Consider the following 17,343-nt stretch of genomic DNA (forward strand, 5'->3'; position numbering starts at 1 on the left):
GGGTTCATTAGTGCAGTGGGTGGCACTCACCTTCCTTTTTTTTTTTAGGGCTGACAGCAAAAGCCTCCAGATCAGTAGAAGATCTCAATATCCTTCTTGATATAATGGGATCTCTAATAAAAAGGTCCTGAAGAAAGCCGACAACCTCTTTAGGGGAAAATAGGCTGAAATATTCAACCACTTGATGTGAAGGACATGTAATTTGTTTCCATCACATCACACTGTTTATCGCTCCCCTATCCCAATTACAATAAATAGGAATTATGTCTGGGCATATAGGTAATTTTAAACTCACCTTCACTTCACTTTCTCACAGATCCCTACATGTCTCCATTCCCCAGGCGACTGTTCCTCCTGGTTGGAGGTAAATAAGACGCAATTTTGATGCTATCAGCTAATAGTACACCAGAGATTACAAACTACAACTGGCAGGAAATAGCTGGTGATGGTCTTTTAATAATTTTGGAGTAACCCTGGTGAGATATATATATATATGAAGAGGTTTCACTCATTGATGTTTGTAGAAAATGTATCATAAAACCTCACATGGCCTATTCTGTATATAAAGAATCACCAAAAACCCATAAAGCCAACATGCATTTAACAGAGGTGAGCCACTTCTTCATGGCATAACAACATGAATACCAAAACTTCAAGGCAATACCCAGGATGCCATTAGGTTATACCTCTATGAGTTCCCTCTCCTTCCTCAGTACCGATTCTTGCAAAAAAAGACACAAACATTAGTACGCATGTGTTAATCTTAATTAAAAAGGTTACTGAGGGGGCGTGGCCAAGATGGTGGCGCGCTAGGACGTGCCCGTCCGAGCTCCGCCGCCATGGCCCGGAACACCGTCGACTGGCCCGGCAGGGGGACGCCCTGAGGCCCCCCCCCCCCCCGAAGCGACGGGCGCTGCCGTGGGCTGGTGGTCGCCCGGCAGAGGCTGAGCGGCGCGAGATGCTGCTCTGGGGAGCGAGGAGCGGTCGGCCCCGAAACGTGATCGGGGCCGCGGAGCGGCTTGGGCGGCGGCCTGGGCCGCGAGGCGGTTCTTTCTCCGGCGGCTTCCTGGGCCCTGTGCCAGAGGGGCCGGAGCCCCAGAAGGATCGCGCTGGGCCCCGTGAGCGTCATCAGACCCAGACTCTGTACTGTGCTCTCCAGGCCGCTACATTTAATTAAACCAACTGTTCCTGCTTTGCCAAACGCCTCTTGTCTTTCATTTCTTTAAGGAAACTCTGCGTTCGGGCAACACAGTATGTATGGAAGAAGTGATCTATATGGGTCATCACATTGAGAAAGAGGCAAGAAAGGTGGCAAAAGAATGTGTTTCACCAGTCCTGTGAATGAATCCTCAGACTACCCAGTGGGAATTGAGGATGTTCTTGGGAAGGTTGGCAACAGTCGTCAGTGGATTCCAAACTGTTCACTGATTACAAAGTCTTTAGTTAGGCCTACTCACAGAGACATTGTGGATCCGGACCCATTTGATGACAGATATATGAATGGCTTCCTCACGCTCAGAGATAAACTCTGCAGCGCACTAGCTCTAGGAATGTCAAATTATGAGAAGGTCTTTTTCCAATACTCTCACGAAAGAAAAGGTGCTCACTGTCCGTTTTAGTGCAGAAGCATGGTGAGTTGAAGCAGCCCATCTCTTACTTCTAGGCTAAATTAGATCAAGTTTCCGCAGCTCTTCCTAGTTATTTGTAATCTGTAGCAGTGGTTTCTCTTGCCATAAAACAAAGTGAAGCGATTATGAAGGGTTACACCATTACTGTGTTAGTTCCACATTCAGTTGAGATTTTGTTGAGATTGAGATTTTGTTGACTCATACTCCAACTCAGAATTTGGCAGTCGCCTGACAAAATATGAGCAAATGTTGGCATCTGATTACATTTCAATTAAAAGGTGCAATATATTGAATCATGTCACACTACTGCCGATTTCAAGCAAAGAAGAAGAAGAATATGACAGTGACTGCACTGATGTAACACAATTATGTACCAAACTAAGCACAGACATAAAAGACACTCCACTCAAAGTGGTTGAGCTGTTTGTGGATGGTTACTGTCTGAGAAACTATTATGGAATATTAAAAGCAGCATATACTACATGTTCTATTTCTGAAATTGTTGAAGCATTATACTTTTGCACATTAACCAGCACAAGAAGCAGAACTGACAAGAGCATGCTGTCTACCTAATGAACTTAGTGTGACAATCTACACAGATAGGATGTATGGTTTTGGAGTGGTACATGATTTTGGACAATTAAGATCACAAAGGGGTTTTATGACATTCTATCCAGGAATAAGACATATTTTGAACTTGTTGGATTCTTTACAGTAAAGTAAAAAAAAAAAAAAAAAAAAATACAGTTGTAAAATGTGTTGCTCATGAATGGTGATGTGTTTGCTCTGGGCACCAAATATGCTGATAAGGTTGTGAAGTATTTTATTCTTGCAACTGTAACAATCAAATGGAAAGAGCAAGAACAACCTAACTCAAACTGAAACTGCTGAAACTTACAATGCAAACTGTTTTTTGTTGAATCCAGTGCAAGCAACAATGAGCAAGCTCAGCAGGCTTCCAGAGGACATACTAGGAGATGAAAAGGAAAAGGTGGGAAACAGCTGGCTGCAAGAGATTTCTGTGAGGTTTGGGTAACTTCTGACAGTCCATAATCACCTGATTCAATGCTGCTATCAATGGCCAGGTTGATGCATGGCCAAACAAGTAGGAAAAGATGCCCTCATTAGAATATTCTGAAAATACTGGTTTACCACCATTTTAGAGCTGTAGCTGAACATCTAAGTCAAAGATGCAATGTTTCTCAGAGGATTAAGCAAGACAAACTAACATCAGTAACCAGGAGTCAGTCAGGAAAAGCTGAAGAATCATTCACTAGGCTTCAAGCTGTTTCCATCACCATGCCTGTTTACAGTGGTCCGAGTTAAATATTAGTGACAGTGTGCTAAGTTTCTTAATGGGATGAGACCTACCCAACTAGGAGATGCAATAGCGTAACAGTGGCCAAATTACTATTGAGAGTTGATTTCTAGATTCAGTATGCATAAGCCTACTGAGACACACAGAGATTCAGTTTAAAGCTGAGATCCTTAAACTATTATGTACAACTTTACAAACTGAACAGAGGTTTTACTGCAGCTACAGGTAAGACAAATCAAGTGCAGTTGAAAGAATGAATGGCAGTATAGGAATCCTAACTTTTTAAGGTGTACTTTATGACTTTCAAATGGCCTGATGCACTTCCACTTGTGTTGATAAGCTTTAGAAATACTCCAAATAGAAAGACTATCCTTTTCTCCACAGATAGTCACTATGGGGAGCGCTATCAGGGTCCCTGGAATTCAACTGCACTTGTATTGATAAGTGATTACACTGTACTGGATTACTGCAAAAGGCCTGGCTGATGTGGTGCAATCTGTCCCTCATCAAGTGAATTTGGTAACCCCATCAACAACAGAAGTTCTGTGCAAAGTGACTGAGTGCTGGTGAAGAAGCACATTCACAAAAACGTTCTGGAGCCAAGATGGAAGGGGCCCTACAAAATAATTCTTGCGACTAACACTACTGTGAGGTCTGCTGGTATCCGACAGTGGATCCAAGCAGCTCACACAGAGTGAAGCCTGCAGATGAAGAAGTAGTGATACCATACATAGTAGAAAGCTTGGTTTGCTGTATGGACCCACAGGGGATGAGGAAAATCAGAATCAAAATTAAGAAATATTGCAATATCATGAACAGGAATAACAAGAGATTGAAACCTCAATTTGTGAGAAAGGTGTAAATCTAAAAAACTGAGTTTCAGGAACCCCCAGAGAAAAGCGGTTTACTGTGAGTCAAGCTGCTGATGCAGAGGAAAGCAAACATCTATGGGCAAGTGATTCTGCATAATTCACAAAATAATCTGAAGATCAGAATGTGCAAAGAGGAGATAACTGACAAGAATCAATGAGAAGTACTGAAAGACTACACTGGAAGACTCAGAGGACAGAGACAATCAGAGGAGAGCCAGAGACAATCAGGGGAAAGCCAGATACAATTACGGTACACTCTGAAAACAGTGAAAGCAAATCACCTGCAGCTAAAAGATCAACAAAAAAGAGAGCAACAAGTATACATCTCCTGAAAGGACATATGGTAGTCTCTACAGATAAAGAATCAATTTGACAAATTGATGTCAGTTCAATTTTGAACAAGAACCACCCTGAACTAAAGAAAAGAGTTTGGGAATATTTTTTAGGGTTTCTTTTCCTTTTGAACTCAAAGTTTAGAACTGCTCGAGAAACTTCAAAAGCAGGGTTTTGCTTGTTTCTCAGGTATCCATTTGAAGATAGTAGGAATTCTTGAACTGAATGAATACTATTCTTGAATTCTATGGGCTGAAACCTAACTTAACTGAAGCTTGATTCCTGATTTCACACTTTAAACTTGTTTGTCTATTTTTTCATTTTTGCTTAACAAAGGGTTGGAAAATAGCAAACAGATGCTGCAAAACGTTTAGTATATCCTTGCTGCCAATTATAATACTTTTAGATGGCCTGTTCTCCTAGATTTCTCCAATGGTATATGTTTCACCACCACAAGTTAAGTTGAATTAGTTACTACACATAAATCATATATTAGACATTATGTCAATACATAGAGGGAGAACGGTAGAACATTTTAGGAAGACTTCATACGTCAATTTATGACAGGAGTATACTAATGTTATTTATGTGAAAAATTGCTTTATTTGTATCTTTTTACCTATATCCATACTGGAGGGGGCAAACCCATGTGTATTATGGGTGTGAATTCTTGGCTCCGAAGAACTTCCTGTATCTGAAGACTCTGTGAATTGTGAAATATTTTCTAAGTATCTGAAGAGAACTGCACACCCTAACTAAAACATTACCAAAAGTACAAATGAGTTTGTGTGCAGTTTGAGAGTAGAGCACTATTTGTGAAAGAGAGGAGATGTGTAGTAATGTGTTACTGTGGAATACACAGTGTGCAATGGAATTCAAAGTGCCCGAATCATTAGAGTCCCTGCTTGTTTATCTTGGCCTCAGGTGAATCAGAGTGCAAAGGCTCAGCTATCAAGGATGCTGTGGATGACTCTTATCTCCCCTTATTTGAAGGAGCGTTAATGGTTGCCGATTAAAGAGAGGATCTATTTCAAAACTTTGCTTTTCGCACACAGAGCTTCCTGTGGCACTGACACTGCATAGCTCTCAAAAAGACTTCCTAACTACTGTCCTGTCAGAGCCCTCAAATCAACTGATGCAGGGCTAATTCTTACTCAAAAAATTAGGCTTAACAAGAAGGGGGACTCTTCCTTTTCTTTCTTGGCAACCGAAGCCTGGAATCGCCTCCCCTTGCAATTCAGCATGCCTGAAAATGAGCAGCAGTTCAGAAAGGCTCTCAAAACCTCGTTTTTATTGGTAGCCTACAGAGTAAGTATATTCCTTGCTTTTGTTTGGGGTACTGCAGGGATCTGTTCTCTCTGTGCCAGGACACTGTTTGCAGTAGCTGTTCACTTTAGAAATCTGATGATGATCAATTGTTTTTGCTGGTTGCAGCTGTAGTGCCTGTCCTTTAGGTGCCACAAGGTTATTGCCTAATAAACTACTTTTACACTTCTGGAGAAGGATTCAGCTTGCTTTATTTACAATACTCAGATACCCTCAACATTACGGGATAGAAGGGAAATTGCATAGATTAAGACACATGAGTTACTACACTCCCAGAGGTTAAAAAACAGAATTGAAATGGTGTTTTCTGTGGAGTGTTCATAAATTTTAATTAACAATGAATTATGTGGAAGGCACTCATGGAAAATGTCACTTAAATCAAATGAATTAGTAGCAAAATACTAGCAAGGCCTTGCACGAATGTACTGTGAATTAATACAGGAAGCTGAATTAGGTTGCTGAGTAATATGGGAGAAAAAAAAACACGCTAATTCTGGCACAGAAATGAAGGAAACATGCAAAACCAGCTTCAAGGGGAAAAAAAGCAAGTTGTTATGGTGCAGCAACTTATGACAGTACTAAAGTTCAGCAACCAAAGTGAAATGTGAAACTCCGAGCAATGAGTGCCCATCTACAGAGATAGATCTCAATCTCCACTGGACACAGCAGCATAAGGATAGCCAAGGCTTTGTCACTGGTCATCAACTGATGTCTGGGGAAGGGACCATTCCAACCTGAAGGAGTATTCCTTCTCCTCTATTTACAACCTCCTTCTTAGTCTTGATAAACTATATAGCAGTGAGGACCTGCTCCCCTAGTTAACTAGCACAGAATTCATGGTCAGGACACATTTTGACCACTACCCATTGATCGCCTCTTTATTCAGGGACCATGATCGCAAAGTGGAGAATGCAACCCCGGGACCTGGAGGAGACTTCATTTAGCTACATGTTCAGGGAAGAAATTGACAGACTTCGAGGCCAACAAGAGAACAGACGTCAGCAACAAATGGGAGGCCTTTAAGGCAATGTTAAGCAGCTCATTATAGTAGCAACACACACCATTACAGCAACACCCACAGTAGAGTTAGCCACCACAGGAAACCAAAGTGGCCCCTCAGACGTGTTAATTCTAAAAACTAAAAGTGGTAAGGAGAAACATGACCAACTTGTAGAGCAACACACTAAACTAACACAACTGAGTTGGCATTATTGTAAGGCACACAATCTCCAAGCATGCAGAAGGAGAAGGTTGAATTTTGACCTGGCTCATCTACCAAGACCAAAGAGATAGGCCCATTAATATAGTCAGTGCTAACTTAGGAGTAGTCCTAAAATCTCGCTGATTAAAAAAAAAAAAAAAAAGACATTTCAGAAGTTCCTGTTGTGCAATTATACTTTTTCTTTCCTTGATTAGGAAATCATTTAATGCATCAACTACTGACGTTACATGACAAAAGGCTATATCCCCCAAAAAGGCAAGGACTTATCCAACATTGAAGAGTAGGGTGCGCCTTTTGAAGTGAGGCGGTGAAGGCAGGACAACAGTAGCTTACAATGTTGATTTAAAACTGATGCTTATTGAAAAGTCTATGAATGACGAGCTATAGGAATGAAACAACAAACAAGGAGCACAAAGAAATCATGTATTGGAGATTTATTTAAAAGCAGTTTAAAAGAGATGGAATCCAGAAGAGAACCCAGGCAGTACGAGGGGTGAAGCTCTACAGGTCTAGTTACAATGCATCATGAGATTAAGTGTTCCCACAGAAAGGGGAGAACACATGTAACAGCCAAGAACCTCTGACAAATGTGCACCACAGTTTCAATGAAGCATGAAGTCCAGATTCGAGGACATGCAGTCTGGAAACCACATTAAACCACATATAGCTCGGAAACAAAATGAAACCTCAAATGTGCTTCCTAACAACCACTGCTACTGTCAGTTAATGACTTGTAGGCACCAATTACTAACATCAAAGTCAAAGTGTCACTGGAAGTCTTCCAGCTAGAACCATTTCACTGTATGGTCGTAAGCAGATGAAGAGAAACAGAAAAGAAATGGCACAGCATTGGGTAGATTGTAGTAGTTTTATGTGTAGAAGGAACGTGCCTGTTCTCAGACAGACATTACAGGAGCCTGTACAAACTAGCCCCATGTGGGTCATGAAATGGAACACAAAGACAGATTTTAAATTGAAAACTTATTTAAACTTGGTTTGCTCTGGACAAGACATGCAAAGAAAGGACGCTTTCTTACCTTCTCAAGCTCCTCCATGTTACAAACCATGTGTGCACAGGTGGTAAAAATTTCCACTGCACGTGACCTTGTGCGTATCCCATACACCTGCAAAAAAAATAAAAATACCCAATAAATACCAAATAATTGTTCACCTTCTGAATGCATAGAGATGCAGAAAATACATTCATACATTTATTGAATTTCATTTTAACAGTATTGCAGTCCTTCATAATGCAGTACCCCAACAATGTTAATTTTCTGCAACTCGCTGTGTTCACCTTCCAGGCAACTTTTGTTTTTACAACACCTAAAAAATGTAAATATGGGCACTTCTGCATAGACCTTCAGACCTAGTGCTGCAAGTCTGACCCCTTTCTCTAGTTCACAGTCTACAGCAAATTCCTTCAAGATATAATGACAATTCACATAGCACTATGGGGTTTCCAACAAGCAACTCTGCTGTCCTTTCTTGTTCCAATATAGGATGACCATTTGGTCAAATGCTTTGAGCTTTGCTGCCTCAATCAATTTCCTAGTTGTCCAGAAAAGTTGTTTTGTGTGTCAAGATTGTGAACCCTTAGGTCTAAATCACTAAACTGCAAGAGGTCAACTGGTTTCCATTCCAGCAGGAAAAAAGGCACAAAGCTACTTGGTTGGAATCTGGGACTATCCTTTTCGATTCAACCTGTCTGACTTCAGAATAAATACCCAAAACAACCTGTTCTATTAATGATTATTTATATACCACGGCAATTAACAATTACTTGGTTCCCTGACACTGTGTGCTTGTGGTTGTGACTCTTCCAGTTTACCTTGAAACAAGTTCAGTTAGAGAACCCCGATTTCAAGGTGGCAAGGCACTGGATTTGACCTGACTGTTTCCAATAGTATGGCTTCTCTTTAGGCCCATTGCTAAATTCTGACAAGACTTACAGATCAACTGACTCCTAACAAAGAGGACTAGGCACTAATCACAAAGCACACTAGAATATTGATAGCTATGGCAAACTGAGAAAAAAAGGTGGGAGCCAACAGTGAAAGGACAAAATAACCATAGGACTGATTCTGTTAGCTTACAAAAAATGATTATTCAATCCAAACTGAAAATTATTAAATCACCAAGAACAAGGCAAAGACACTTTTGCAGCTTGCCTGGTCTATGGATATGCTGATTTGCACACCAGACATTGAGCCTTCAAATGCTCTGTCTTACAATAAGACAGGGGCTCATTAAAATGCCAAAGTGGCACCCCCGAGATAAAAGTGGCCTCCTTACACAAGATATTCTGCACATGATACTCAGCCACCGCCAGGGACACCATAATCTGGGCGAAATTCCATTCAAACCCTTACAACAGATGGAAGATACAGAGGGCAGATATGCCTTTCTGTTGGATCATTTTGATGAAGAAGAGGTACTTTGAACTAGCATATACACCGTGAACACTGATCAGTGAGAATTGTATGACATCTTTTTAATAGCAATAGCCCAGTTTACTTTGTCCCACATGCTTCTGGGTGGACGAAATCTACAGGGACAGATCTGAATCTCCACTGGACATAGCAACACCAATAAGGATAGCCAAGGTTTTGTCAACTTTGGGAAAACACTGGTCATCAACGGATGTCTGGGGAAGGGACATCCCAACCTGAAAGAGTATTGCTTTTTCTCCTCTAGTTACGACCTCCATGTTACAGTTGATAAAGAAAATGTCACTTACCCAGTGTACATCTGTTCGTGGCATTAGTCGCTGCAGATTCACATGCTGTGCCACCGAACACTATATAACAGTGAGGACCTGCTCCTCCAGTTAACTAGCACAGAATACTTGGTCAGGACATATTCTGACCATGACTCACTAATCACCCATTTTATTCAGGGACATCCCAATCCCATGATCCCAATATGGAGACTGCAACTCAGGGCACTGGATGAGCTTTCCATTAACTTTTGACCAAAACCTAACGATTTTGCTATGTGCATCATATTCTCAGCACTCATTTTAACCCTGTGTAACCCTTTCCTTCCTCTTATCCTTTAGTCTACCCTTATACCTTATTCTCACCATTATAGTTTATTTAGGCCCCTTTCTCATATCCTACTATACACATAAATCGTCAGCATTAATATAATCCTTCAACTGAATACCAATGAAATTCCCAATGATAGCCTATTAATACTTTTGTTCTGATTCTTTTTGAATCCCATGTTTTCTCTCCTTACAAAGCAACCTCTAAGGGAGGATAAGTGGATGGTTCTACAAATAATTAAGTGAGGCGAGATCAGCCTTAAAGAAAGACACTTCATAGCACCATGACCATACCGCCTCCCATAATGCTTCTGGAGGACTCCACGCACTGAGTTTAAGGAGGATTACACATGCATGCTATTTTACAAGTGCATCTTGAACATCTCCTGATGCAGTAAATGTAACCACATGTTAAGATTATTTTACGATTCTGTGTAGTGGTGAAGTAATGATGGCATTGTCATCACATAATGTAGAAGGGTTTGGGATGTTAGGAGTGACAGTTGGGTAACTGCAGAGAGCTTGGTTGCATTTAATGAAGGAGGATACATATCTTATCTTGTGTAGCGTGTTACTACACAAGATTAATGCAGAGCTGCTGCAACGGAAGAGCATCCATCCATTTGAAGTAGTACTGAGGGATGCGTCGATTTAGGTTCAGGTTTTTCCAGAGTAGTTGCGCTCAGCTACACTTCAGTGCTCCCATTGCCACAAATACTACAGTCCAGTTAGAAATCGCCCAAGGCGTGCAATTTCTTTTGTGTGTGGGAGCATTATAGAAGTTACACTGCTGTGCGTACTGCAGTGTGTGCTGTGTGAATACAGTTTATGACAGCCTTAATAGTGGTAGGTGTGCTGTGTGTCCTAAGCTCATATTACTTTAAATATGGGTGGCTTCCGTTTTGGAAGTGATGATCCACACACTTTATTCTTTCGAACAGTGAGTAATTTGTGTTGAGCTGTAATCCACGCTCCTTTATTTTCTGTTGAGTAATTTATATTCCTCCGCAAACATGTGTGGAGCCGCTTCAATATAATCAGGTGCGTGACTAGTGTGTGTGTGGCAGGAGCACATAACAGCAGCGCTCACCTTTATTATGCACACGCCGCAGCGCAAAGTGGCGCTCACCTTTACTCCCATGTGTATGTGACTTCTCAGTTTTTAATTCAAAGCGTTGCGGACAGCAGCATTCACCTTAGTCCTCACAGGAGTGACTTCTCAGTGCTCACCTTCTTTTCTTTCCCTATGCAACACTCTTCTTGCTGCGCATATTTCCTCGTTCAAGCTTTAGTATCATTTCTATGTAGAGGAGTCAATGAACTATTTTTTTCCCCGTTTGCCTATTCACTGTGCAACATTCTCCTGTTGCATCAGTCAATCTCGCTTGGATGTCATTACACTCTCAACACTATGACTTAGATTATATGCTTACCTGCTACATCCCCTCGGGCACATCCCCTTACAACCTCTATTCTGTTTCCTTATTCCAAGCTCCATAACTTGCCATTCCATTTTAATTTCCACACCAAACATAGAATCCAACACAGACATATTTCTTTCAAAAATCCACAATACTTGTTTTTTTTCCATTGTCAGATCAATAAACCTTCATGCTCCTGTTTAGTGGCTGTCAGGATTTTAGGTTTTGGGTGCTCTCTATGTACATGCCCTTCAAACGATCTAGAAATCAGCTAGTACCCTTATTTTCTCCAACTTCCTACTGCTACTACTAATATTTCAGCATACCTAGATCCCCAATGTTAGCTGTATTTCCAAATTCTTTTTTATAAATTGCCTACAAACCATTTCATGGTCTTGACCTTCCAAATCTCTTCTTTTTTTTACAGTCACTCCCCCACAAGGAAGCTTAATTTACCTAGCACCCAGCACTTCTCTGTCCCTTGCCCTCCTTGTGTCCAGTCCTATTTGAGGTAAATCTCTACATGTTCCCAAGCTTTGGAATGCTCTCCTTCTGTGTCATCTTGCTGTGATGTCTTGCAGAACATGTGCCACTTAAAGTTTTTCCCTCAGCATCCCTTGAGCCAGTTACCACTATTCTACCTAAATGTTGTACCATTACCTTAAAATGTACTTGCTACTTTGGTAAGAGTGCTTTCTAAACAAAATGAAGCAATTCACATATACCTCAGCCATTGTAAAGATCTTGTACATCTCAGGAAGAATAACTGGAGCAACATGGGGCATCTGTGTGTCTGTCACCTCACGGGTAAACTCTAGAACAAAAGGAAAGTTTTCAATGAATGTTCACTGTACAAACAAAATAGTTAGTTGAAAAGAATAGATGATTACAGATTTGCAAGACAGGTTTGTGTAGTATAGACTTGCTAATATAGCATTATTGATAAACATTTTCAATTACAGGCATTTGTAAGGCAGCTACTGTAAGTCCATACATATTTTCATAAGACATTACTGTCTTGAGACAGATTCCAGAGTCAACTCCCAAGTGGGCCAAGCCTTTCTGCATAACCTTTTCGGTTAGCTCTGTAAAATGTTTTTCCCTTTGCGTTGACCTCCACCTTGTTGAAGATGGACTTGCTTTTCTATTTAGCGCTTGCAACTAGTAATGAAGCTCCCCAGAGGGAACAATTACTTAGCTGTCATCCTAGTACTTTTTCAGGGGACTATACTTTATAGCCATAAGGAACCCTCACGCCTTCCCGATGAAGACAAGGAAGACAGACTTCAGCTTTTACCGGGGTCCTTTATCTCTGTCAAAAAGAACTGGTTTAGCTACCACTTATAGCAGTGATGGCATACTACAAACACCACATGTGAGTTTGTTGTTTTTGTTCTGGAGTTACTGTTCGGATTACATAAAAATGCATACACATTTTTATATAAAAACAAATCCCAATAAAAAAAAATAGTGATATGCTATATTAGTGAATTTCCAACCATTTATTTTTAAAAAGTACCCAACAGTAACAGTCACAGGAAAAAAAAAACTTTGTGAATGGAAACATTTTGACAAACTTTCTAAAGTGATGCTTTGGAAAAATAGGAACAATGTATTGTAATAGGCTGAAGCCTGAGAGGCTTGAAACACTGGCATGGCTCATTCAAGCAAACAGCATCCCACCTGGGCTGACAATGGTGACAGCAAAAGGGCCTCAATTAATTCAGACATGGGAGATAAGTGGCTCTGTTAGAACCGCCAGAGAATTGCAAAATTACAACAAAAAAGACAAATGAGGTCAGTTGGAGCTTGTTTTTGTGTTTTTTTTTTTTTTTAATGATTTTGGGTTCTGGGAGGCGTATGCTGCAGTAGATTGGCGAAAAGTAATAAATCATTTTGTCTTTTATCTTATTTTGGAACACTGGATACAAACCTTCAGTGTTCCCAGACCTATTTGCTGGGGAATTGCTTTGATGACATGGTAGCAGCTTTGTTCTAAGCACCACGTTTAATCCTCTGACCTAACTCGAGCATTAGGAGTTTCAAGACTGAGTACTTAGGTGTGATAATTTACCAAATTTATTGCTTCCTTAACCACCCTTGGTAAGCTATCAGTTTTCTTCACTTGTCAATTTTAAGAATTTAAATCAATAACTAAATCGCATTGGTTACATGCTATTGCTTAAAAAAAAATCTACCCCATCCGTAAACATCATTAATGTTTTCTTTTAACCTGTAACGATTTTGAGCTCTGTTCTCCTTGCTGTGGTTTCTTTGTGCCATCGTGAGGTACAAAGAGTTCAGTGGTCTGTGAGGTGTTGCAAGCAGTTTTGTCCAGATGCCTGCCTATGGTTTTAACCCCTTAGTGCGGTCGTCTGCCAGTGGCCGATGCCCGCAGCAACCTCCCTGGTGCGGGTCACGACCAGTGGCCAACACCAAGGGGGCGGGTGGAGGAGGGGGGGGTTCCCCCCCCATTTATTGGCCCTGGGTACCTAGGGATCTTGATGAACCTACAAGCCCTATATATCCCTGCAACCTGAAGAGTCCAGCACACGTAACGGTATATTGCTTTAAAAAGTCTGACATTGCAGGAAAAAGTTAGAGTAAAACGTGGAGAAAGATTGCTTTTTTTTCAGCTCAATTTCAATATTTTTTTTTTATTTCAGCTGTTATTTTCTGTAGGAAAACCTTGTAGGATCTACACAAATGACCTTTTGCTGAATTCAGAATTTTGTCTACTTTTCAGAAATGCTTAGCTTTCCGGGATCCAGTATTGGGTTCACACCCATTCCTGTCACTAACTGGAAGGAGGCTGGAAGCACCAAAAATAGTAGAAATGAAGTATTTCCCAGTAAAATGCCAAAATTGTGTTGAAAAATGTGGTTTTCTGATTCAACTCTGCCTGTTCCTGAAAGCTGGGAAGATAGTGATTTTAGCACCGCAAACCCTTTGTTGGTGGCATTTTCAGGGAAAAAACACAAACATTCTTCGGCAGCCCTTTCCCATTTTATTTTTCTTTGTTATACAAAATTTTCTGTGTATTTTGGCTAATTTCTTGGTCTCCTCCAGGGGAACCCAGAAACTCTGGGTACCTTTAGAATCCCTAGGATGTTGGGAAAAAAAGGACACAAATTTGGCGTGAATAGCTTATGTGGACAAAAAGTTATGAAGGCCTATGCGCAAACTACCCCAAATAGCCAAAAAAGGGCTCAGCCTGGGGGGGTGGGGGGGGGGGGGGGGGGGGTTTGGGGGGAGGCAGGGGTTAGGCCCAGCAGCTAAGAGGTTAAAATACACTCCGTATTTACCACAAAAATAACTGAGAAATGTGGTTACACCGCCGAGTTTGTAGCATTGTTCTTTTAGCATGTGGAACTGCAACACATTATAAAGCACTTAAAATTCTTCACTAGAATATTAATATTGCTTATTAATTACAATACTAATTTGTGCATTTTTACTCTACATATGGCCAAGTCAATGTTCACTCCTATTTAAACATGCTTTAAAGTGTGTATCTCCCATCCTTAACAGTGCATTCCAGTAAGTAAGTGGTTGCTTCCACCTACTGTGTCACTACTACAGTATATGGCTGGCTCAATACTACCGCCTCCTCCTCCTCCTCCTTTCATGCACTGGGCTTTACAGAACCCTATACAGCTAGATCTTAAGCACTCATGGGACTCACCAGTCAAGACCCTCATGGCTCCGTGCACTGCATTCAGATCTCCACTAACAAGCATCTCCATCAGCAAGCTGAAGAGCTGGGGCCATGCCTCAGGCCAGTCCCAGTGCGCTATTGCAGATACTGCATAGGCCACACTGGAGCGCACCTTGCTGATTGACTCCCTTAGTCCATTTGGAAGAAGCTGCCGGATGACTATTTTCGCCTGCAATATCAAAAGCAATACAGTTTTGGAGACATAATGAAAAGATTAGGATGAGTTAGAAAAAGTGGAAAACAAAGTAATCGCATCAGGGAAAACTCATTTAAACAAGCTACACAAGGCCTTTTCATGCAGCCACCCAGATGACCAGTGGCAACTGGACCCTCCGGTTGGCCTATACTTGCCACCCTGAGGTCTCCAAGTGCCTCCCCTTAGGTCCTGGGTTTTTTTACAAGTGTACTTTTGTGGTAGACTGGGACTTAAAGGACTAAGGTTGGAAGGTAAGGTATTTCACAATGGCCCTGGTTAGTGTATCTGATCCACTCCAACGCAATCAGTGTCAAATTGCACCCATGTCGTCTTCTACTGCCACCAATGATTATTACTGGTACTGTCTGCTTCTTGCCACATTATTTTTTACATTAAACATTTTAGGATTTTTCACATTTTGGTGTAATTTTGTTTATGAAATTCTATTCTTTTTCCAATTCGTTTCGGGGTTTTTATTGTTTTGCAATTCAACTGAAAATCACTGCTTTAGTACTGAATAAATACTTTACACATTGCCTTTAAGTTAAGCCTGTCTGCTCTGTATCATAGTTACCTGTGGGGTTGGAAGCAGGTTATTTGAGGGACTTCAAGGGTTCGTCCTGATAAGGGTTGTGATTATTACTTGATTTGGGTACTTACCTCCCACTCAACTAATAACCCAGTTTCATGCAGCCATCCACGCATCACACCGCCAGTGGAAGCAAGTCAACAATAGAGCCAATAAGCACATAGTGCGCCTCGATGCAGAAGATAAATAACTTCATTGACTACACTGATTTTGGAGTAGTTGCTCTGCTTCTGTCTGAGCACTTGAGAAGAACAGAAGCACTGAATTATATGTGAAAAATTATCAAGAGCCCAGGAAAAGAAAGTGACACATGCAGTGGCAGCCAGGAAGATAGAAAAGGAGTGGGCTTTTTTTTGCTACCCAAAACAAAAGCATTAGGCTAATCGATGTCACCCAAAATGGGTTTGCAATTCCTATCAAACCAAAGCGAGAGTACCGTTTTCTACTAACGGACACAAGACATATATCCTTTTGTACAAGTTGTTAAAAACTGTATATACGACTCATTAATGCAGCTTTACTGTAATGGCGAGTACTCCCATGAAAACCAGAGAGGCGCAAGCTCAGCAATTCTAAATTTAAAATGTTCATACGTCCGTAAACTCTAGCAATGTGTGGACATTTCTAATGGTCTCAGACTGTTCACTGGATACAGGTAAATATAAGCTCTGCTTGTGGAAATACAAGAGTAATATGCACTCTCATTTTATGCCCTGATAATTCCAATGGTTTTTCCCTGTGACTAGTTGAAAAGCTCCATGCAGGCAATGGCAAATGTGGGATTAAGACCGTTCCGTCTGTTGTATTTTGTCATCTGTTCAGACAAAAAAAAAAGATAAGGCTTGCCTACTTGTAGGAAGCTGGCCTGGTGTGTGGTGGGTACCTGATGCACTTATACCTTATACCACGTATCTCCTATTAGTATGGTGTAGACAGTGTCTAGAAGCCAGGCTCTCTATAGAGGTAGCTGTGGATGAGCAGCCAAGGCCTATCTAGGAGACATGCAAAGCTCACGCAATACCACTGTAGTCACACAGCACTTACACACATGAAAGAAAACATTCAGTTGAACAAAACTACAGGTAATTTATTTTAGTGACAATAACAAAAAGTACTAGAAACTCAGCCCTCTAATTGGAGGTAAGTGACACACTAAATATGTACATTAGTTATCAGCAATAGGCATTAAAAGTGATAGAAAACAGTGCAAATGCAAATAGACAATAGTGACCTAGGGGGAGCCCAAACCATATACTAAAAAATGGAATGTGAACACAGGACCCCCCACTCCCCTCCACCTAGGTAAGTGGAATGTGTAGAGGGGAGCTGGGGGTACTAGGAAACCCCAAAGGTAAGTACCACAGTGACCCCTAGTGACAAGGAGGAAAGGGGTAAATTACTAGATTTTCTCCAAACCACCCAAAATGAAGGAAAAGAAGAAAATGCAACACCCAGGCAAGACTGCAAGAAACCAGTGGTGGATTCCTGAAGAGGAAAACCTGTGGAAGAAGGGGACCATGCCCAGAAGTCACAGAAGAGTCCAGTAGGAGCTACCACCCACCCAGCTGTGGATGCAGGAGTTGGTCGACGGTAGGATGAAGACAGTCAGGAATGGAGCCCTGGAGCAGGTGAATAGTTCCAGGAAGATGCAGTTGACGTTCCATGCTGGAT

At 41.2% G+C, this 17,343-nt stretch overlaps 1 protein-coding gene across 1 annotated transcript in view; it reads right to left on the minus strand.

Moving 5' to 3' along the window:
• Positions 1-17,343, minus strand: part of IPO9 (importin 9) — a 567,644-nt gene that overhangs the window by 505,052 nt on the left and 45,249 nt on the right. The window contains exons 4-6 of the mRNA XM_069239031.1: positions 14,855-15,056; positions 11,895-11,983; positions 7,737-7,823 (exon numbers count right to left, since the gene is read on the minus strand). Coding sequence (XP_069095132.1) covers positions 7,737-7,823; positions 11,895-11,983; positions 14,855-15,056 — 378 coding nt within the window. The remainder of the gene's footprint in view (positions 1-7,736; positions 7,824-11,894; positions 11,984-14,854; positions 15,057-17,343) is intronic.

This window comes from Pleurodeles waltl, chromosome 6, assembly GCF_031143425.1.
Source record: "Pleurodeles waltl isolate 20211129_DDA chromosome 6, aPleWal1.hap1.20221129, whole genome shotgun sequence".
Taxonomy (NCBI): Eukaryota; Metazoa; Chordata; class Amphibia; order Caudata; family Salamandridae; genus Pleurodeles; species Pleurodeles waltl.